Below are 25,021 nucleotides of genomic sequence, written 5' to 3' on the forward strand. Positions count from 1 at the left end.
ACCCCCACTACCTAAAAATATGAATTTCTTTGGAAATAGGATCATAGATGTAATTAGTTAAAGATGTGGTCATTCTGGAGCATGGTTGGCTCTCAACCCAATTTGACTGGTATCTCAGTAAAAAGAGGAGAATGGATTGGGATTGTAGCTCAGTGGTAGAGCACTTGCCTAGCATGTGCGAGGCACTGATTTCGATCCTCAGCACTACACACACACAAAAAAAAATAAAGTAAAAGTATTGTGTTTATCTAAAAACTAAAAAAAAAAAAAAAAGGAGAAAAGACACAGAGACACAGACAGAAACAAGAGAATGTCTTTTTCTGACAGAGACAGAGATGCAAGCACTGCAACCTCAAGCTAAGGCACAGTAAAGATTGCCACAGATCAGCAGAAGTTAGGAAGAGGCAAGGAAAGATTCTCCCTGACAGATTCCAGAGGGAACAAGACTCCTCTGGCACCTCGATTCCATTCCAGTTTTCCAGCCTCCATAACTGCAAGACAATGCATTTATGTTATTTTAAACCAAGTCTGTGGTATTTTGGTACAGCTGCCCTAGAAAATTAATGGGAGATCATTTTAGGCTAGGAGATGAATCTGTTTTCCACATGTATAATTTCCACATGTATAATGATTGAAGGGGTGTGTGTGTGTGTGTGTGTGTGTGTACATGTATTTGTTTTCTAGCTCTGTCCAGTAGGATGGCTTGAAAGCAATAATATCCTACAACACTTCACATCCAAATCTTGGTTTCTAGATCCAGGACTCTTGGAAGAAATGAATAATTTCAGGACTGTAGTAGGAAAGTACTAGATGAACCCAAAATATCTACTTGTTCTAGAGAAGGAGAAGATGCTCAAAGAATAATGAAGATTTGTCAAAAGAATTCAGATGTCAGCAAGGCATTCACCATGGCCAATTACAAGCCAACTTGATTAATGAAATAAATACAATAAAGTGCTATGGACTAGGGATGAATCCCAGCAACTAGATAGATGTATGTATGCACACATGTGTGCCAACACACACACACACAACTTCTATGAGTTTATTAAAAGCTATGGGATTCATGACGATGACTTCCAATACCAGTCCAATACTGCAGAGTTTAACATTTCCCCTTTCCTTATTGTAACTCCCTTTACCAAAGACAAGAAAGGTAACTCTGACTCTCCATAAAATCCTTCCTTGTGTACACAATCTGAAAGAAAAATAGCTTTCAGAATCATGAACCCACACTGCCATTAAAAAGTAAAACTACATAAATGCATATAACACTACTAGAGTGTTATATGTTTACAGTTCTTTTCATTTTTGTGTTGATAGTCAAAACACTGTATTCCAGTTAAATAAAGTTAGTTCTAACCCCATCACTTGAGTATGGTTAAGTTATTCATTTTAAGTGTCTTGAATTCATTGGTGATTGTTTCTTATTGTGGATGTTCATATCCTTGGGACATTTATTTACTTATTTTATTTGAGTATGTGAAACATTAATATGAGTCTAAATATAAGACAAACACCAAAATATAAAACAAACACTCAAAGAGGAGTTATCCTTCACCTTTCACCCTTTCTTCTCCATTTCCATCCCCACCCTCCTTAGGCAGCCAATCTTGGTTTGGGGTTTAATCCTTCCTGTGGGGATGCCCTCCGCCCCCTCCCCTCACCCCCGCCAACAAGCAGAGTCATCATGAATATTTTTCTTATTTCCCATTGTTTTTCTTCTTTCTTTCTTTTTTTTTTTTGTATAAAATACTATAGGAACTTTTCTACTTTGCATGTATTTAACAATGTAGCTTGGAAATCACTTTGTAAAGCAATTACTAGAGATAGTCTTCTTTTTTACTTTATTATATAGATATTCATTATATAGATTTCTAGATATGGGCCTTTAAGTTGTTTCCAAAATACAATTGCTACAATGAACAACTGTGCAAACCTATTTCAATACTGTTGGAAATGTGTATTACTGCAAGTGGGACTTCTGGGTCAAGACACACACACACATGTAGTTTTCTTAGCTATTTCCAAATTCTCTGAAGCTGTTGCATCAATTTCCTTTTTCACTACCAATATCTGAAAATATTTGTTTCCTTACAACGTAAGCGATAGAAAGTTTTGTCATCCTTTTTGAGTTTTTACTGATCTGAAAAGTAGGAAATAGCATCCGAATGCAACTTTAAATTGAATTTTCCTAATTATGAGTGGATTTGAACATTTCCACGTTTGACCATTTATAGAGCTTTAATAATTTGTTCATGTCATTTGTCCATTTTTTGGAATAAACTATAAATATGTAGTTTCTGAGTACTGTGAGTTCTTCTAGTGAATCATTGAAGTTTTCATTGCAGTTATTTTCCTGTTTACTTCAGAATTTATTTGTTTCTTATCATTTGTCTCTCTTTATTTGGGTGAGAGATTGTTCTCATTCTTTTCCTTTGGATGTATTTAAAATAACTGTGTTAAAAGCCTTGGTCTAGTAGGTGCAACCTCTGTGCTTTCTGGAACAGTTTCTTTTCCTTTTTCTTTTTAGTGATTCTGGGGCTTAAATATAGGGCCTTGAGCATGCTGGGCAAGTGTTTTTCCACTGGTTTCTTGACAGTTCCTGTTGACTGCTTTATTTACTGTGTATTGGCCAGACTTTATTTCTTTGTTTTGTTTTTGTTGTTTTTGTTTTGTTGTGTGTGTGTGTGTGTGTGTGTGTGTGTGTGTGTGTGAAAACTGGATATTTTAAATAATATAACACGGCAACCCTGGAAATCAGATTCTCCTCCTTGCTTCTGTCCTCCACAGAGTTTATTGCTTGTTTTGTGAATTTTCCAAACTAATCCCATAAAGTCTGTGTTCTGTCGTGTGTGGCTACTTAGTCTTTGCTTAGTTATTTTAGTGGTCAGCTAATATTTAGATTTCCTTAACTGCTTTTGCCAAGGGGCTTTGTGTGCATGCTTGCAAATCCTTTAAAGACTCAAATAAGCCGGTGGTAACTCTGCTTAGTGTTCACCACCTGATTGCACAGAGCCTCCAAGTCATGAGCATGCATACAGCCCTCTGCATGCCTGTGGCCATATAGATTCCAGGACCATATTAAAACTTTCCAAACCCTCTATGGACATTTCATTTCCCCCAGGTTTTCCTTTTAAGCTCTTTGGTTACTCTATTGTTTTCCTCAACTACCTCTGGTACCTGGAAATTTTTTGCCACATGTCCCAAGGAAAAAGTTTTCCTACTGAGAGAACTTTTGAGTCAGTGTCAAAGGCAGCTTGTAAGTAGTTCATTCAGGGATCCACCAGATGGGTAAAATAAAACACATGTCCTCAGCAGAAGTTCTAAAGGCACTCTGGCCTCATTTTGTCCTGTTTGGTGGCTAGCTCCTTGCTAGCTTCCACCGTGATTGCCTGCTGTGTAGTTTGCAAAGCTACTGTGTGGAGCTACAGAGGGAAGAATGGGAGTGCAGTAAAGTGACATGAATCTTGCTGTTCTTAACAAGCTCTCTTAAATAAACCCTCCCTAGGTTGCTGCAAGGATTTGATTAATTTCCAGAGTTTTGAAAATTTTAACTCTCACAATTCTGGCCAGTTTTCTCCTTTGCTAAGGAGAGAATTTTCAGCAATCTTTACCATCTTGGTGGACCCAGTGCAATTTTTAAATATAAATTGGATCATGTTACTTTTCAACTTCAAATGGTTTCCAATGCTCTTAGAATAAAATCCAAACTCCTTGATCCATGAGTATAAAACTAATAGAATTCTGTTTGCATTTCCAGAATTATCCCTAGTCCACTTCCCCTCTTTCAATATACTTCAACTTTATAGAGCTCCTTCATGTTCTTAGGACTGAAGTGTCCCCCAACCCAATGGCCTATCATACATAGAGAATTGGCTTCTGGCCATTTTGCTAGTCCTCCCCCACCCCCCAGTTGGCCTTATTTTCACCCAAGATTCAACTACATCAGAGAAGAGCCCATTCCCCTGTCAGCCATCATAGGAAAACTGAATTTTATCTCAGAGGCTCTCTGCTCTGAGAGGTCTAAACCCTGTCCATCAGGATGCAGGGTTCTGATTAGCCAGACCTGAGCACCCGTACCAGGTCTCTTGCCAAGGCAAATGGAAGCACCATATTGCAAGTATGGCAGGGAATGATGGCCAAGAGAAAGACATGCACATATGGTTGCCAAAGAAGGGTGAATCAATCCTGGGCAGAAACTGCCACCTCCTGCTTCCACTACATTACCTTTGGGTTTGGACTCAAGCTATTTCCTCTGATGAGGGTGCTAAGCACAACTGGCACATGCTCATGTTTTCTCTTCAGATAGACCTATTCTGATCATTCAATCTAAGTAGTTCCCTTTCCTCATTCTTTATTACAATCCTCTTTTTAAATCTTCATAACCTTGAGATCAGACATCAGATTAATTCCCTCAACAAATATTTATTTAGCACCAACTAGTGTCAGATAGTGTACTAGACTTTGTTTATGGTCTTTCATAACACTCTGTTTTATTAACCACTGCATGATTCAATGCCTAGAGCATAAACAAATATTCACTCAATGAATGAATGAATGAAATGGCCCTGATAGTTAAATTGATTCAGTAAGATTTTGAAATATTTAAAATAGAAATAGGAATCTATTATTCTGCCAAACCAGTGTATCTCAATCTTTCCTCATCATCTCACCACTTATTTCAGAAACACTTGGGGACCCCCAATTAAGGTAACCAGGAGAATCTTAATCACCTAAAATCAAACATAAAAACTACATGATACACTAAGAGGAACTGTGAGATGAATGGAAAGTGAGACAATCTCACCACAGAAATTGTTGTAGCATATGAACAAACTTTAAACATGTAAGATTTATTAACAAAGGAATAAAATTTCTACAAAATAATAAGCAATATTACATTTTAATTTGTGAAATGTTAATTCAAATACCATTCCTGACTTTCTCTGACCATTAGATTCTGGCAATTATGTAGCCTCACATGACTTGTCCTATCATAGGACTCACTGCAACACATTTCAGCTACCTGGGGATACTCAGGGGACTCATCAACTCCCATGGCTTCAATGACTACCGATGCTCAGGTGACTCATCAGTCACAGCACCAGCCCACACCTCTATTCCAAACTTCAAATTCATATCTCGACTTTCCTACTTCTCTTATTTTTTTTTCAAAGGTACCTAAAGTTCACCTTGCATAAAATTGAACTCATATAGTTTTCTTCAGTCCTGGTTCTAACTCAGCAGTGTCTATCACAACTATAGCACCACTGTTTGACCAAGAAAACCTAGGCATCAGAATTGATCCCTTTTTGTTCCTTGACACCATTTCCAAAGTATCAATGTATAAGCAACCACTATTTTACCTCTTAAATAGTTCTCAAATCTCCTACCACTATCATTTCTCCACTTATATCTATGATAACCTTGGTCTATCCATACCCCGTCGCTCACCTAATTCATCTATTCTCTACACTACTGTTGGATTACTCACATAAAAATGCAAAATATATGTGACAGAATCTCTACAATTTTTTTAACCAATAAGTTAAGGATTATCAGGCTAAGCAACAATCAAGGGGACATTATTTGAAATTTTCCTCTTCATCAAAATATTAAGTCAGAGGAAAGATCACTTTTTAGGGGGATTTATAGAGACTAAAGTTATTATCAGTGATTTGTAAGATGCAAGCCAATGGTTTCATCCCCAATTCCTCAATATGGCCATTAAAAACCAATGATAACTCCAATTGCATTTTCTAATCCTCAGCACAGCACTTTACTAGAATAGGTGAGTAAAGTTCTTGATTCTCGATCCACAGCTCCTTGTTTGTTGATGGTGCATTACCTTATTCCTGCTCACTTGGGCAACCAGAGCACTGATTTCACCTGGCAGGGGCAACAGTTTGTTAAAGCTGTCTCTGTGTCACAGTGGAGTCCTCTGGAGCCTTGATGACCTAGAATGTGACCCTGACACAATACATTTACAACCTACAGCTGATTGCTCCTGGAGAATAGTGAGTGACAATGCCCTAGTTATCTTAGAAAGAAATGAGTTAGAGATCCCTCTTTAAGAAACAAAAGAACCAACATTCTCTGGTAAGTCCCAGAAAGAAGTGGGGGTTCCACTACCAATGACATGACAAAGTATTCTTCTCAACAGAAGGCAAGCTGCTGCACAAAATAAAAACAGTGAATCTTTTTGGATTTTGGAATCAGGTTGAGATCACATTTGTGTGACTTCTGACCAATTAACAGGTAACACAGAAATGTGCCCAGAGCAGAAAAAAAGGAGGTTTTCCTGATGGTCAAGTTTGCAATAAAAGCTTCCCTGCTAGCTGGCCTGATGGCCATATCAAACAAACAGTGTCCAAGATGCATGCAAGAGACCAACATGGTATGAGGAAGCTCTGTAAAACTATGAACATCAAAGTTACCAGGGGAGACCCTGTGGCACTTAACCATATCACTATCAGTAACTCTTCTTTCTGTGCAAATACCTCCTGGGCTGTTTCTAAAACCAAATATCTGATTATGAACTCAGGTAAGTATGTACCCTGGGCTATCCTGCTTGAAGCAGATGTTATCAGTTCCATAATCTACATTAACACTGGGTTTCCTTTAGAACACTCTAAGAAGTATGATATAAAACAACAAGAGCAAGAACAAGAATATAGGTGAGATTATATCCACACCTATAATCCCAGCTACTTTGCAGGTAAAGGCAAAGCAAGTTCAAGGCCAATCTGGGCAACGTAGTTGTCAGACTCTGTCTCAATGTGAATTTTTTAAATAAAAGAGTGGAGGATAGAGTTCAGTGTTAGAGTGCTTGGTTACCATCATGAGACCCTGGGTTCAATTCCCAGTACCAGGAAAACACAGATACACACACACACACACACACACAAAAAAAAAAAAAAAAACAAGCTTTTCAGTCTACAAGAGTTAAAGCACTATTTAAATAGGTTGCTCAGTTAGAGTACAGAAGCATAGCCTTATATAGTCATAAGAATTACTTAATAAAATCTTGTTCAGTGAAGATGAATACATGAACCTCTTCCGAAGTAAATTTGACCAGACATTAGGCTCCATTAATGTTTATTTTAAAGATCACTTTTTATTGTAACAAATATAAAGTCATCAATGTCTTACAAATTGTCAAAAATGATTTAAGTACAAAAAAAATACATTAGTAAAACCAAAGTTATATTGTATTATTTGGTACATAATTAATACTGTCAACATGCACACCATATGCCAGAAAAGCTCATGCATTATTGGAAGAAAAGACAAATAAGATGCAACTGCTATAACTGTGTGATTATAAATTCATTGCTTCAGTCAGTTTTCTTTCTTCAGGGATACCATTTACCTGCAAGGTGCAAGAATGAATATGAGCATGAGTTAGGCAAGATACAGACACTTTTAGATTCGGGGCAGTGTGAATTATGGCAAGAAGAAATTTTCTATCTTCTTAACATAATTTAAAGTAATTACATTGCATTATTTCTTTGCATTTCATTAAAGAACAATTTCTAAATTAGCCGTCCCCTCCCCTTCTTGGACCAAAGCTGAAATGTTCTGTATTTCTCAAAAGGTATGGCCTGAAAATTCCTCCCACAATAAACAAACAGAAAGAGGTTGCCTGCGGGATGTATGACTGTACCTTTTAATCGTGGCTTTTAAAAAATACCATGTGGGTTGGAAGGGCAAGAGAAAATGAGAAAACCTGAAGGGACATCAAACCTAATGGCCTGGGCCTGGGCCAGAAGGCAGTGCTATTGTCAGCTTCTAACTGCTCTATTATCCCAGTTAGTGCTCAAGTCTAGGAATACAACGCCAGCAGCTACTTCACTTCTTAAACTTTAGATGAGAATTTGAAAGAAAACAACAAATTACATGAAACAAGCTTCAAAATCTACTCTCCCCTGATAACTTCCATTTGGTAGCTACAAATAAAATTACTTGCTATCCAAGAGACAAATTTGTGCCTAAATTACCTTCATGGCATAGTGCTTAGAGGTACTTGGAAAAAGACAGTTATTGTTTCATGATAATCATGTACAAATGTAGCTGCCTCATTATGGTAGGATAACCAGGATGAAAGAACAGAAAGACTCAACCACCGTACTCATGAAAGTACATAAACAGCACCGCATCCATGCATTTGCAGACAGAACAGAATAATTTAGAAATAGAAAAACATTTTTTTTTTCATTTTTATAATGAACAGAATGGGAACAAGGAATGTAACTGTGCCCACTTAGCTCCCCTCTCCAGGAGGCCTGACTCCACTTAGTTACCAATGTGTCAGAGGTAGAAACACAACAATTTTTCATAATTATGCAAAATGCTAAGGTGGCCTCTCTTCTGAAACAGACACTGGAGCCTCATTGATAAAACAAGAAAACAACCAAGAGGAGACAGTGCATTTCAGTCAATAACATGATCCAAATCGCAGAAAAACATAAGGAAACAAGAAGGTAATTGGTCATGGTGCTAACTGAAAATGAGATCCATGCTTTCTTCACTCAAGCAAAATGCCTGCTCCCCAAAACCTGCTTTAGAAAAATAATTTTGAAAATTAACTTGAACATCCTGAACTCCCCTAGGGCAAAGGCTTTGGCTCTTACCACATTGGCTCTGGCATAAATTCTCCTTGTATTTGGAAAAGTTCCCTATTACTAAAAAGCTAACAAGTCTACTTGCTAAAAATCTATTGTGATTATCAAACTCGTAACGTCTGTGAAAATCATCCCTAATATTATCTACGTAAGCTTTCTACTTCTCCTCATGAGTAAGTAAAATATGGATCTTTAAGATATTTTTATATACTTTTTTTTTCTAGTAATTATCTCCCTTTTCCTCACCTGTCTCTGAAATAATCAAGAATCAGAAGACAAATATTTCAGGAGTCATAAAAGTCTATGAGATTAATGAGGAAGAGGTTCTCTTATTCCTATTATAGAAATATTCCTTTAATTTTTTTCTGCTTTTAAAATATAGCCATGAAATTAATGGTAGTAAGGATTCATTTTTTCTCTATTTAGGTGACATACATTTATAACCAAGTTTGTTTCTTCATCAATCTCCTGAATGCTTACAAAGTAAGTACCACCACATCAATATATTGAACAGTCTTGTTGGAACATATTAGCATTTAATTAAAACAAGTATCAAAATTGTGGGGAAAAATTCTGATAAACATAATATCATAATTAAAATCTGATGAAAATTTTTATTATACTTGCCTCAAATCTTTGAAAAGTTGTCAAACGAAAATCTCCTTAAATTCCCGAAAGCAGTAATAATAGAGAAGATAATTTCTGAATGAAAACATCCAATACATTTCTACATGTGCTTGAAGTTTTTGAGACTAACTTAATAGTTTCCCTACCACAAAGCCACTATTCATACTTAGAATTCCACACCCAACTTACATTTTTAAAACTTTTCTTGCTTTTCCAAAAGAGCTACAAAGGCATTACTGGTTGCCTGGCAATTAGAACTAGGAATCAACCACTAATTAGAAGACAATCATGAATAAGTTATCTACTTGGTACTGAAATGAATGAAATAATTGGCTGTGGAAAATTTTTAGGGACACTTGAAAGACATAAACTTAAAGAAAGCAAGTCTTAGGGAAATAGAATAGTTTAGGGAGAATTGTCCGCCATCTTGTCGTCACTGGTCATGTTATAACAGCTTTCTAAAGCAGCTTTAAAACCAGGACAACCATTTTTCACTTATCCCCCTGAAGCCTCAGTGATTAGTCACAAAGGTTTCCTTTTGTAAGAATCAGTTTCAAGCTGCTCACTTACTGAGACAAATCCTGGATGCATCCAAGCTAAAAATCTTTCATACCAAGGGGAAGAATAGGGTGCTTGGCTGAAGGAAGGGGATTTTATTCAGTCTTCCTTAATTAGACAGGACCTCCATGGATGCTTTTGCTGTAAGATCATTTACTCTGTGTTTATCATTCTGATGCCAATCTATGCAATAATCTAAGCTATTATTCTGAGGTTCTAAGTCTGATTAAGAAATGATACAAGTGTTTTGCCTTACTTGGTGAAGCAAAACCTTCATAAATTATATAGTGCTACAATTATCTTTTAATCTATTAGCTTCATCCACAAACATCTACTTAGTATTTTTAGTACTCACCTGTAGTCTGCTGCTGGGGAATCTGAGTCTGGTGTGGCAAGTTCCTAGAAATGATTAACATTATTGAGTAAAACAGTGTTTGCACACATGTAAATAGAGAGCAGACATATTAGGACAAAAATCTGCAGGAGATAAATTCCCATGTCCTGTAATCCAACATAACTCCTCTCCCACTTCAAGAGTTTATGGATGAGGAAACAGGCCTAAGATGGATAAATGATAGCAATGTTTGATAATATTCATGGAATTTTTACTACATGCTCTAATTTATCTCCTAACAACCCTAAGAGGTAGGTATTGTTATTTTTTTCCATTTTACAAATGAAGAAATAGGCTCAGAGGCTCAAGGCCACGTGGCTAGAAAGCAGTGGATAAAGATGTGAACACAGTAATTCCAGAAATTGTGTTCTTAACTTTCATTCTTTCAGATCTAGATCTAGAAACACACACACACACACACATTCATACATTCATACATCATCCCTGGTCATGTCACAACAGCTTTTTAAAAGCATATTACCACCTTCAATCACTTTTCCCAAAACTGTGCTTTTTTATCCTCATGCCAGGGAATGGCCACACACCCAAACATGTTATTCGAAATGCAGAAGTCATCCTCAACCCTCCCTCTCGTTCAGTTCCTACATTCAATCACTTGGGATCTTAATACCTTTCTCCTGATCTCAGCTGAATCTCTCCCCTGCTTCCCTATGGCCACTACCAAATTGGTTGAAATCATCACCATTGCTCATGTAAATTCTCACAATCTGTCTGACTTATTTCATTGTTCACATTCCTGCTCCCTATAATCCACTCTGTGTATTGCTGTCAGAATGATCTTCTAAAACACAAATCTGATTTTGTCATTCAAATAACACACATCTCATATTCCTTATATCTACCTGCAAATTGAGTTTCAGGTTTCTTAGTGCAGCCATCAATATTCTGGTCTCTATGAAAAATACTTCATCAGCTTGAAACAGAACAACTAACCACCACAGCCACTACCATGCCCTACATCCAACTAAGTGCACTGATTTGTCTTTGCAAAGTCAACTCAAAATTGGTTACAGCAGACATGTATTACTCTTATGAGTGAAAAATTTCCATAAGGAATGTTATCCAAATATTTATCATATTTTTTTCAATTAAAAAATAACATGCCTCCTCTTCTCTAAGCACCCCGCCCCTAATTAGGTTACCATTTAGTAAGCATTCATACACAGGTTTTCATGGTATTTCTCTACATATTTCATCGCCCCAAAGTGCCTAATAAATAAGGATCATTCTATGTAATATCTCCAATAGGAATACGCAAAGTTTTAGTGAAGATGCTTACAAAGACTCACACAATACACGTATTTGTGAGCATGCAGATATATCCACTTGATGTTTCAAATTCGGTTATTTCTACTAGTTTAGGAAAATGTGCAATTTGAGTTCTATGTGGAAGAAACTCCAGGAGCCTGCTCTTGCTGCAGAGTAAGGTTTGATCTAAGCCAGAGAATTTCAGGTTTTTGTTTCTCTTCAGCAGTGGAATTCCTTTTAATTAAAATCCTAAGCAGAACTCTGATGTACAAAGGAGATAAATGTGAGGTTTCTCTGGGCTGAAACAAGGGAGCCAGAATTCCTGCCTGCTTTGTTTCCTTTGCCCTATATGTTGGCCCCTAAAGCCTGTCTAAGAAACCTCCAAGAAACAAAGTTTGCAAATCATTGATCTGAAGCATTTCAGCCAGGCAAATATTATGTTCCAAATATAATGATCTAAAGTGAAAAACGGTGCATGCCAATTAAATAGTGTTTAAACTCTTAATCTAAGTTAATGCCTTTGAGTGATTTTTTTAAAAAATTCGGTTTCATTTTAAATATATTGTTTAAGGAAAAAACAAAATCAATGCTAATTTAAGGAAATTATTTAATAATCTATTCTAATGATGACATTCTTTTTTGCTGTTGTGTATTAACCACACTTATGTTCATGTGGTCTATGGGAGTATTTCTTTTGCTTTGTTCTTCAATATACCACACAATGTATATCGGTTTGGGTCACAAAAGTAAAAAAGATGAAGTTAGAAGCCACAAAAAGGAACTAAGTTCAGATTTAAAGACGGAAAAGCAACCACCTTTACTACCAAAATCACAGTGCAATTACATGAGCATTGGGGGTTGGGGAGGAGATTCGTAATTGACTGGGCTTATTCTACATTCTAAACTGATCCCTCTGCACACCTACACACACCACATATAAGCACTTCTTCACTATCATCTTTAATTCTACCTTGTCCATTAAAGAATTAAACCAACACATTTTTGACAAAGAGGACCAGGAAAGCATAGAACACAGCTATCGAACACAGCTGTGGTTGGTAAACAAAGACACAGGTTTCTTGAAAGCCTAGATTAAGCACACTCCAAACTCAAAATCAGTATTGGAATGACTGGTTGGATCCCCTCTTGTTGGCCCTCCCAAAGTCCTCTTCTGTGGAATTCTGCTTGGAAATCACTCATCAGTCAATCCACGCCCTGTCATTTCTTCTCTAGCTTCCACATTTTCCTCTTCCACAAAACTGCTAAACTTTCTAAATCACAATGGGCTTAGCTAGGTGACAATAAATGGTTGGTTAAGAAAGTGTCATACACAAACTAGCAAGAAATTCAGAAAAGATACCTGAGAAAGTGATTGTGTGTACTACCTTGGTTTGGGGATTTAAAAATATCTGCAGTGTGTGTCACAGTTGGCTATGTTTGCATGATGCACATGCACTCTGAAATTGCAACTGAAACGATAGATGAGTTATATAGCAAAAGTGCTTATGTGTGCAAAAAGGTGCTCAACCAAAAAAATGTTGAGATTCAACTTCCCCGGTCTAAGGTGTGTACATCTAGCTATTTTTGTGGCTGCCCAAACTTGTGACTGCCTGTGAGTCTGAGTGTCAGAGTGTTAATGTATCTATGATGGACATATTCAAAGTGGTGTATTCCACTAAAGAACTGAAGGGAGGTACCTCCAAAGAGCATTGCTTCAGGCATACTGGAAAAATGCCTACGACTAACTCTACTGGAGTTAAGACGCAGAGAATGCAGGAAGAGAGTGGGAGTGTTTCCATCCTTGCTGAAAGCAGGCTGCTACAGTCAATTATACTGGAGAGTGGGGGTTGACTTCAAATAGAGGCCCTATAATCCTTCGAAGAAAAGACCTTTATACAGTCATAAAACTACTTAGAATAATTAAGTTATTAATGGACAAACTGAAAGGTTATAATGTGTAAACCGCAGCATTACGCAGAAAGTTAAGAAAACTAATTCTCGGAATTATTAGCATTAATTATTTTCTAATTTTATTGCCATAATTACATGCATTTAAACAGAAAATTGTGTAAATTAGTCATTGCAAAAAGTTCATTCTTTAAGAAAGCAAAGGTAATAACTTGCAAATTAAGAAATAAGTGATTTGGAGGGAGTACACAATTATTTGTTATTTGTACAATTGTTTCAAGGTAATTTGACATTCTTGGATACCCTGTAGAGTAATTCTATGAGTAAGGTGGATGATTATCAACCAATTACATTGCTACTTGCTCAAAGACTCAAAAGCAAAGTAATTTGCATAAAGCCATAGAATCTATGCCAGACTTGAAAGAAAACGACATTAGTTATGTAGAATACAAAACATTTCTCGTTTGAAATCTTATGAAGACATTTAAAAATGAAAATAGTAATATATTTTAAGAATTTCCCACTATTTAAGGAAAACTTATATTCCTCAAACCTTGATTTTGCCACACACACACACACCAAAAAAAAAAAAAATCTGTAAAAAAGGTGATAAAAAGGTGACTTAGGTCTACAACTACTTTTGTTAAGGAATCAGGTTATTACCTGGAAGATGGAAGGGAGGGAGGAAGATCACAAAGAAACTGTAAACATAATTCTTAATTTCCTTGATTTTAGTTAAAATTAATGTAGTATTCTATATGACATATAAAGGAGAAAGAGACATTCATCTGTTTCTTTTAACTTTCCTCCTGCTTGTATAAAGACAAGCATAAACCTATCACAGCTTTAAATTGAAGCAGTACAAACCTATAGACTCAAAATCCATCAAAGAACATTGCATCTATCCCTTTTAGGGTTTACTCACTGAATTAAAAAAAAAAAATTAAAATCAATGCCTCTGAAACATCCCTGGTTGCTTGATAATTTTTGTCAACAGGAAATCATTATCTTGCTCCCCTGAAACAGTCTCTCCAACTGATCTCAACTTTTAGTTAAACTTAATTTTTTATTTATGGAATTTTACCATGAATAAAATGTTGGTTCTCATTACCACCAAGGGAAGACATAATGATACAATACTTCAGTAAAAACTAAAATGATTAATTACTACCTGTAATTAAAAGGCATAATTCTACCTTTATACTTGTTAATTTGCAAAAGATTAGGCACAATCTACCTCCTGTTTTCGAGGGACACCCAATTATCCTGGATTAGGTATTTAATGAATAAGGATGATTTTTGTACAGTCAATTAAAATCTTCCTGGAAAATGTGGGGCACTTTCCCATAATATTCCCATAATATTCACTCACTACATAAGTGTACTCTATGAAGACACCTCCCACTCAGGAAAAATCTGTTGGTAATGAAGTGGTTAAAAGAAAATAATAATAAGGAGGCAGATTTCCCCCCTAAAAGGCAACATAATTCCTCACATATTTAACAATATCTTATTTTTTAGAATACTGAATATTTGGGATTCTCCACTAATGTCTTTTTCCAAAAGCATAAAATTGCCAACTGACTATACTTCCAGAGTAGTTTTTAGGTTTTCAGGGGATAGCATTTTTTTCTGTCCCATTCAGACACTGTTTTCTAATCAGGGCTAATCTCTCACTTGCTCACGATGTTTAGTTCAAGCAATTTAAGGAGGTGTGGAAAAGTCTAGAGACTGATATGCTTAAATCTACAAACAGCCTAAACTTTCTGGACAAAACCTACTGCCCTGCTTCTTGTTCATCCTTCCACACATAGTCCTCAGGGGCATTTAGAAAAAAAAAAAAAAAAAAAGTTCCTCCTTTAAAACTCCAGGTGGAGGTCTGTGAGAAAACAAACACTTCTTCCCACTCTCCCTATACCCCCACCAGAAACACCGGAGGCTCTGGATTTCCAAATCCTAAACTTAAGTCCTTTAAATCAGGGATTCTCTACCTTTTTCCTGTTCTTCCATAACATATACCTCCACTAGATTCCAAATCTCCAGACTCAGGCCCCTGAGATCTGCACTATAGAAGTTTTACAGCAACTGACTTGCAATGGTGGTTTGGGAACAACTACATTAGACTTTCAACTTAAAGATATAAATTTCTATGAGTTGAAATATTTTTTCATTTAAATATTTACAAAAGTTTATCTTGAGGGATATCAAGCAAATCTGTAATAGATTTTTGATGTTAAGCCTTTGGTCACAAACATAATCCGTATCCACAACAATGATTCTTTGGGCAAAGGCAATGTACACTTAAGAATTACTTTACAATGTGATTTCCAGAAATGAATTGTAAATAAGGAGACTGCCAGTGGGGATAAAAAATTTTTTCTACTATCCATAGTAACATTTATTTACTACAAAGATAGCTGCAAAGACAACTTAGTACAGGTGATGCAGAAAGTCTGACCGGATAAGAGGATGCGGACATTCTACAGAACAGCCGGCTGGAGCCTCTAACCACAATCGAGGCCACTGGATACAAGGAAGGTCTAACAAACTGCCCAGACCAGAGAAAAGTAGGGAGATATGATGACTGCTGTGTCCTAGAGAGTATCTTGGAAAAGAAAAATAACAGTAGTGGAAAAACTAGTGAAATCTCAAAAGAAAAGTCTGAATCTAGGTAAGAGTAAAGTACCAATAACAAGTTCTTCGTGGTGATTATCTATGTGCCATGATCTACAAGGTGTTCACAATGGGAGAAACTAGCTGATAGTATTTGAGAAATGTTTGTATTGTCTTTGCAGCTTTCTTGTACCTCTAAAATTAAAAATATATATTAAAGAATAAGTACATTAGCAAAGTAAATTGACCTTATATTTCTAAGACTATGTGATAATTTATAGCCTGTTCATAATTCTTCTGTGATTTGAGAAGCAAAAGGAACACTACAAAATGAAAGCTCTCCTTTCTATGTGCTACATTTTCCAATTCTACCCTAGCTTCCCTTTCTACCACCTCTTTACTCTAAGCTAGATCCGAGATCCCTGAAGTCAATGACCATACTATCTATCCCTGAGTAGAGATCAGGATAGGTAAATAATCTAATCTCAGCACTGACCTAATTTAGTTTTGTCTCTTATCACTGTCTCAAATAAATCATCTACAAATGATTAAACACTTTTTTTTTGCTGGATAATTCACAGTGCCAATCTGGAGCCCTGTAAAGCATTTTATCAAAAAGGAAAATATTATTATGTAATTGACAACAGTGGCAGCCCCTCATTACACAGCTGTCATGAATTCTCTATACCTCTGATGTGAATCAACTTGTTCAAAATACCAAGCTAACATCTATGTATATTTTATTTTTCCTTTCTTTTTTGCAGTGGTGGGAATTGAACTCAGAGGCCACTGAGATATATTCCTAACTCTTTTTATTTTTTCGTTTTCTGAGACAGCATCTTATTGTGTTGCTCAGGCTGACCTTGAACTTGTGATCCTTCTGCCTCAGCCTCCTGAGTAGTGGGATTAACAGGCATGTACCAACTTGTCCAGCTATACTCAACTTTGAATGTTCTTGAGTCTTGCTTAGACACCCACATAAATATTTAGCCATATCCTTACACCAGAATGTTTCTGGTGTCAAGTCTGAAGAATAAACACACAACATCCAGTAGCTGGCCAAGTTATTTAATAATGATAAATTCAGAACACTTAGTATGACTATGTGAATATGTAAAGATGAAACTCATGCCCTTTTGAGAAAGGGTTAATTAGTAAATACAAGGTAGCATTATCCAAGCACATACCTAGTTATCAGGTACTGTAATGCCTCATCAAATACAATATCTCATTTTAGTTCTGAGAATTCAGTTCCATCCAAATGACCAAAATATTTATATGTCTATTTGATGCTGAAATAAAACTTTTAGAAAAACAGTTATGTTTTTCAGTTGAAGAGTAAAAGTTGAATTTGTGTAAAGGACAGCTATGATGAACCTGATACAATGAGTCCCCTATTATCTGGCATGGTTGGAAAATGAGGTTAATCACATATTCTGGCTTATAGGGAGTTACCATAGAGACCATGCACATATTATCCATTTCCAAGAATAAAAGAAAGATAATATACACTCAAAACTGAAACGACACCGAATGTAATTTAATTTTCCTCTGATGAGTCAGACACACTTGATGATCCTGCAGTACCTCAGAATAATCATTGTGAACATCATCAATTATCTATGTACCCTATTTATATAGAAGTGCTAGTTAATGGAGCTTTTCCATTAGCAGAAATTTGAATAATACAAAGGTTTTCAGAACTTAAAAACACATGTAGGTTGAAATTGTTGCAAATTCAATATAATAACCTATCGCATGTGCAAATAGATCTGATCGACATAATGACAGTATTGATGGGGTTATGGAAGGACCAGGAAGATTCGTTTGGTCTTAAACCAGACAGAAAATTTTGCTTGTATATTACAGTAAAACATTGCAAAATTCTAGTCACAGGAATCAAAATAATTTTGATGGAACTATTCTTATTCTCATATATATGGTTAAAAAGGGTAAAATGGTAAAAGTCTTAAATGATACAAGTCTTAAAAAAACGACAAAAGTCTTTTTTCTCCTCCCTTAGAACTTAATTAGCAGTAGAGTTTTAATTATTTACAAACATTTTCAATTCCCCTGCTCATTATAGTAGTTTTGTATTCTATAATTTTAGAGCAATGTTAGCTTAATACCAACCTTGTTTCATGGGTTCACAAAACACACACAAAACCTGGTTTCCAAGTATATTTGACTGTTTCATTTCCTTTTTTTTTTCTGGTACTGGGGTTTGAACCCAGGGGCATTCAACCACTGAGCCACATCCCCAGCCACCCCACCCTTTTTAAAATTTATTACAGACTGGAATTACAGGTGTGTGCCACCATGTCCAACTGGCCATTTCAATTTTAAAGACTACCTATTAGTATTTCACTGACACTCTAAACAATGTAAGAAATATTAGTCAAAAAAAAAAAAATAAGGAAAGCTAGTCTCAGCAACTCAGTGAGGTCCTAAGAAACTTAGCAAGACCCTATCTCAAAATAAAAAATGAAAATGGCTGGGGATGTGGCTTAGTGGGTTGGATCCCTGGTATCAAAAAAAAAAAAAAAAAAAAAGAACATATTCCTTTCATTTTAAAAATTAATGATAAAGTCATTCCCAATTTTCATTTCAAAAAGGCATAAGATATGGCTAAGTTGTGCATTATTACAATGTTCTTGAAATTTTACTAATGATAATCCGTGACTGATCTTTAGAGAGCATAGAAATCTCTCTCATTCATTCACCACACCTAAATTCTGTGGAACTGAAATACTTAGTTCAACCTGGCATAATGTTTCCAAAAATCCCAGATTTTCTATGTCTAATTTTCCTCCATCGTTGAAAAAAAAAAGACTTGAAGTAATTATTCTCTCTCTCTCTGTCACACACACACACACACACACACACACACACACACACACATCTATCCTTTGCTTATATGACCCCAAGTAAATGATGTTAGAGAACTTTAGGAAGGTATTTATAACATATTTGAATTTCCAAAGTATTTTGAACAAGTTCATCTAGACTGACGGTTTACACTATCCATCTCCATCATTGTTTAATCTTTAAATATTACGTGCATTTTACCTGATTACAAAATAAGCACTCTTGATGGAAAAGGTACCCAGCCTGGTTTCCAGACACATTTTTAAACCATGTTTATTTTCATATTATAATCTAAGGTGTGTGGGTAGTGGGGAGAAAGAGAGAAAGGGAGATCTTTTTTTGCATATACATTCCATTTACCTTGAAAAATAAGGAGGACCTCATAAGTCACCTTTGTGACTTTCAGCACTTTGGGCAATTGAATTCAAGTAATTTAACATATGATTTAAAAAAAATATTCTTAAAAATAAATGATAGCTTGTGCTAGGGTTGTGGCTCAGCAGTAGAGCGCTCACCTAGCACGTGAGAGGCACTGGGTTCAATCCTCAGCACCACATAAAAATAAATAACTAAAATAAAGGTATTGTATCCAACAACAACTAAAAAATAAAAACTTTTAAAATATGATAGCTTTACCCACTATTTTATGTATCAAACTCCAGCTCTGAGACACAGAAAATTCCTCAGCCTCCCTTCCCATATACAGTCCTTTTCACAGTCCTCCGGCAGGTTCTCTGACCAGATCTTCCAAAAGAAGAAAAGGTTTAAGATACTAAAATATGTTTATAGTTCATACTGAAACTGCTCATTTTGATATACAAGCAGACCACACACAAAAAAAAAAGAAAAAAGAAAAAAAAAAACCTAAAATCCCTGTATCCTGAAAAAAAAATGTAGATGACATAGGGCTATGATAATAAAAAGAATAAAAAAGATTAACAAAACCAAATAGTTCCAACATTCTAAAAATCCATCAGTTTGCAATGCTTTCATACATGGTTCTCTTTTCATAATTAACTAATTTTTAAGCAAACATATATAATGGTTTATTATCAGTATTAATGTCTTAAACATTAAGGTGAATGTAGTCTTGTTTGGATTACTGAAGAAGAAAAAGAATTTCCTGGAAGTATTTCTACTCTGTTTGTTTCAGGCTAGTAAGAATGCTAGCTACATTATCAATGAACTTTTTGTATTGTCTCTTCCAATTATAAACAAAAGCAAAATCAAGGAAAGCTCTGGTCTTTATAGACATTAGTAAGTATATATGGGCACTTTAGTGGCTCTGGTCTGAGGCAATACTTACTGCTGTGTTTGCATCAGGGGCATATTCGTGCTATCGTAGCTGTCTGTGTGTAGAGGAGGAATGATCTCCCCAGTTACGGGGTGAAACACAGGAAGTGTCGACAGGGGCCATGCTATCTCTCTGTTCTTGGACATATCTCGTAGCTCCTTTGTAGATTTCTGAATAGCACTATGATGGACCAATTGGATGCTATGTCAAAAGAAAAGAAAAACAAACAACAACATATATTTAAAATCACATATTAGCCTGCTACTTCATCAATTTAAAAAAGTTATAAAAATGATTTTTCTTCTAAAATAACAAGACATTATTGTACTTTGGGCATTTTATACATCTCACAAACTTTTAACAGAGCAGAACTGAAAATCACAAACTGATTCTGAAGTAATCTCAAATTAAACTAATCTATGAAGCACTGTGTTCATATTACAGCCCTTAGTAACAAACTAGTTTTCTATTTAGTTTCTACGATTAAGATACAACTACAATAACTTTTATTTTGTGGCTTCTGGTGGGGCATTTATAAATACTCACAGGAGTTTCATTTTATAGTAGGTTATTATTGTAGATTCAGGAAAACTTGTATGAAAGGTCTTTTCGTCTGTTCTCTGGTTTATAGAAATGCAGATTGGGAAATCACATAATATAAATGGCAAGTTAATATTCTGAATCTGAAGTATTTTAGGTTTAACTTTTTATCTAGGTAAGCTTAGTTTTCAAACCCTTTTTATGTTTAGTTTCTACCCCTCCTAAATATCTCTATTTAGAAAGCAGCTTTCACATTCATAACATAAACCATAAAAGATGATGAATGAAAAAAAAAGCATGACACACATGTATGGAGCATGATGAGCAATGGAGAAGTGGAAAAAATGATAAAGAACAGGAAAGAAGACACTTACTCTGGTGTTTGCATGTTTCTCTTTTCCCTAGAAACAAAACAAAATTTATGAATTAAATAATAGCATTGATATTTGGAACATTAAGACTATATGCTCATGGAATCTTGCATGATGTGGAAATGCTGACAGTGTTACTTTTAAATGCAACCAGGCAGCGTTTGCCACCAGGTTTATGATATTACTTGGATGAATACACACACAGCGATGGAATACTGATGAGAAACACACAGAAAATGAAAAAAAAAATGGAGATTAAGAATCAAGCTCTTGATTGAAATAAATTCTATGACATAATGAAATCAGGCTATATGTAAAAAATGGAATAACTTGTTACTTGCTGCTTTATTAATTTTTTATCCTTTGCTTTGTTACCCTGACTTCCAGATAATCTCAGGAGGTTACCTTAATTGACATAGATGTCCTGAAAGTACTAACTATTCATGAAGACTCATTACTCAAATTTTAGCTTATTTTTCTTAATTAACTCCTAAACTGTTTTTTTAAAAGATATTTTAAACATTTAGATTGTGACACCCTGTTTGACAGCAGAATGATTTCAAGAATGCTGACCATCACTCTGATCAAACTAAGACAATTCGTTTATTTAAAGTGCAATTACCATGTCAATAGATTCCACAGTCTCTGCTCACAAAAGATGGCTTGTGTAACCAAAGTATCTAGTCTCAATTATTCTTGGGACTGTTTTGCCAGCATGAATTTATATCTAGCCTTAATAATTTTTGAATAAAGTAATTATGGACCCTAATTTGGTTTACTAGACTCAAAACTATTTTAATTCATTTTAAAGGAATAAAGTACTACAGTTTGACTTGAACACAATTTCAATTCATTTATAAAGTATCATATGAATTAAATGAAACTTTGCTCTTAATGGAATCATCTAGGTTGCTATCTTAGCAGGCTCTCTAATTTTTTTATTAGTGTTTTAAAGTACTCACACGCCTTCCCGTCGGCAGCACATGATATAAGCAAGTATTAGAAAAAGGACCAGTGCTACTGCCGAGGGCACAGCCAGTGTAATTAGGAAATCCGTGTAATAGTCTCTGCTTTTCAAAGAATCAGAAGGGGGTTTGTACTCTCCACCATCAGGCAAAATCCCCTCTCCACGAATCACTTCCTGATAAGTGGACACTTGCTTTGTTTTATCAACCTGATACAAAAGAAGACAATTATATACCAAATTAATAGCTGCAAACATTAATGAGATTTTTAAGATCTAGACACACCAAAACATTCTTTGACAAATTACCTTAAAAAGCCATCTTTTCCAATTATGTTATCACCTTGAATTTCCAATTATTTATTGGAGTCAGGGAGAGATAATGAATGAAAGTAATAAAGGCTTTATCTTGGCCTATTTTCTGCATAATTCTCTCAACATATATACATTTGCCTCACGTGTAGACATACATAATAAGTGTATGTACATGTGTGTGTAATTTTCTGTTTCCTCCAAAGCAGAAGTTCTTTACAGTACTGTGTAAATTTCTTGTTTTCTAGTGACAAACCTCAGTGCAGATGTTAACAAACCACAAAATGGCTGATGAACTGGTATGAAGGTTTAGTTTCTAAGGTCAATCAGTGAAAGAGAGGAAAAGAAAAACAAAAAGGATAGTTTCCCAAACTGTTCTTGATCTTTCTGCAACCCAGCTAACACGTTTTTAGAAAAGATAGTTATGGAATATGAAACCCTTCCAATGCTATAGTTTTACTAAATTCTATCCCAGGATCCAAGAAATGCAGACTTGCATTATGTTAATTTACCTCCATGTTAATGAAACTGCTCTCACAACAGAGTTGTATTTAATGATAGTATGGTTTTTAGTAAAGGATGCTAAAAAGGTACCTGTGTAAAATCTGTTGCAGCATTTTCTACCAGAAAAAAAAAGTGTTGGGGAGAATTATTTATGGCATTACTTAATATCCTCTCCCAAAAGACTCCACTTGAAGAATTTTGTTAATAATGCAATGCTTTATTTCTGCCAAGGAATTGATGTTCTGTGTCCTTCTTAAGAATGGGAACTAAATAACTGATGAATTTCCTTTTTAAAAAAATATTTTTAGTTATACATGGACACAGTATCTTTATTTTTTTAAAATTTATTTTTATGTGGTGCTTATGATCGAACCCAGTGCCTCACATGTAAGAGGCAAGTGCTCTGCCACTGAGCCACAACCCCAGCCCTGAATTTCCTTTTTTTATCCTGGACATTAGTATACTTGTTTTCAAACATGACTTTACTATCTATTATAAAGTTTAGGTCCCAATATTATCATTTTTTAAATTCTCTATTATATTTATTATATGACTTTTATTTAAGCCTTCTGAAGTCTTTTGTGGCATATAAACAACTACATGTAAAATTAAAAAATGAAAATTCCCAACCTTTCCATTATCGTAAAAACTAAAATCTTCAGCATAAGTCATTTTTAAGCTTTCAGAAATCAGATAATATTCCTACACAAAGGCTCATGTTACAACCCCAAGTAAAATAGCATTGCTAGGGTCTGCCTCTGACTCTGTTGAGAGGAATCTATTTAAGTTATGATAGCAGCTGCTCAGTCCTTCACACCCTTGTATGTTTAGTACCATGACTGAGTTTTTCAAACTCAATATTTGCCTCTAATGCACATAAACCATAGCAAGAGAACAATTTAATTTGATTTAAGAAGGTAAAGGGCATTATTTCTCTAAGATGCCAAAGACATGAGAAGAGTAGTTCAGGGCAATAGGCCACAGGGAGTGCTAAGTATTGCAACGTGAGTAACATGTTCTCCAGTACTGGAGCCTGGCAAGCTGCCTGCAGTGGGCTCTCTAAGACATGAAGTGACAGTTGTGTTTATGTGTCAATAACTTTGTTCAAATGTCAACTTTAAACTTAGATCTAATTCATTCGCTGCCAATCATAAAGAGCTGACAAAAGTTAAATCTAAAGGTCACAAACAAATTAAGACAACTTTGGTACCTCTCAGCAGGATCACAATATTATATAGAGATATACAAAAAATACAACTAGTATACACATATAAAAGTATTTTATATATATAATAATATATATAGATATATATTTATATATATAAAACTTAACATTTTTCTAAATCTTACAGCATGCAAATTAAAAAGTGGTATAAAATATAAAAATATTTGATGTTTATGAATTTATTCTTAAGAATGTAAGTAAGACACTAACTTTCCTCACTTGGAATTGTTTCTTGAACCTTAAACTTTTCACACAATTTGTGTTTCCAGGACATTGATAGCATAATATTGGCTTATTTTCAGATTTATTATAGTACTCCATTCTCTCCCTCCAAAGTAAGATAGTGGGAGCAAATTTCAGAAGAGACTTTTACACAAACCATGCTGACTCCATAAGCTGTGCTGATTAACAGCAACCTGCAAGTCCAACAGGTTCATTTGGACCACCTGTCAAGCTAATCCAACCTCAGCAACTATTCAAAGGTAAAGTGAGAACAATAGTGGAGATACTCTTTCCTAAATGGAGGCAGTGTCAATGAATTTACCAAATCCTTAAAGTCAAGCAAGTCCATTGCAGTTAACAAAGTAAACACAGGATTTGTTTCTAAAAGCTATTCAGGTTTTAGTCAAACATTATGTCCAGCCACATCCCTCCTAACTAAATTTGCAAAAATAAAAGTAAGCAAAAACTCACCAATGAAATTTTGCACCAGTCAATGTAAAATTGAGTACGAAATTTTTTATCACATGTTATTACAGGCTCCATTTCTTGACTGCATCTCAATTGATTCTGTGGATTTTCAACTTCTCGTAAACAAGAAGAAAATGGGACATCGGCACCAACCATGACATAAACACTGTAAAAATGTGAAACTCTCAAGTTATCCTTTAAGAAAATTGAAAACACTGAAAAACAATCTCCCCTGAAAGCAGGATTTATCCTTTTGA

At 35.3% G+C, this 25,021-nt stretch overlaps 1 protein-coding gene across 2 annotated transcripts in view; it reads right to left on the reverse strand.

Moving 5' to 3' along the window:
* Positions 1–7,100: 7,100 nt before the first annotated feature.
* Positions 7,101–25,021, reverse strand: part of Sgce (sarcoglycan epsilon) — a 70,094-nt gene continuing 52,173 nt past the window's right edge. For both annotated transcript variants that reach the window (XM_027955445.2, XM_027955443.2), the window contains 6 exons: positions 24,768–24,930; positions 22,032–22,243; positions 21,073–21,099; positions 20,171–20,359; positions 10,168–10,211; positions 7,101–7,375 (listed from right to left, as the gene is read on the reverse strand). In XM_027955445.2, coding sequence (XP_027811246.1) covers positions 7,359–7,375; positions 10,168–10,211; positions 20,171–20,359; positions 21,073–21,099; positions 22,032–22,243; positions 24,768–24,930 — 652 coding nt within the window. In that variant the 3' untranslated portion in view covers positions 7,101–7,358. The remainder of the gene's footprint in view (positions 7,376–10,167; positions 10,212–20,170; positions 20,360–21,072; positions 21,100–22,031; positions 22,244–24,767; positions 24,931–25,021) is intronic.

Source organism: Marmota flaviventris, chromosome 1 (assembly GCF_047511675.1).
Source record: "Marmota flaviventris isolate mMarFla1 chromosome 1, mMarFla1.hap1, whole genome shotgun sequence".
NCBI lineage: Eukaryota > Metazoa > Chordata > Mammalia > Rodentia > Sciuridae > Marmota > Marmota flaviventris.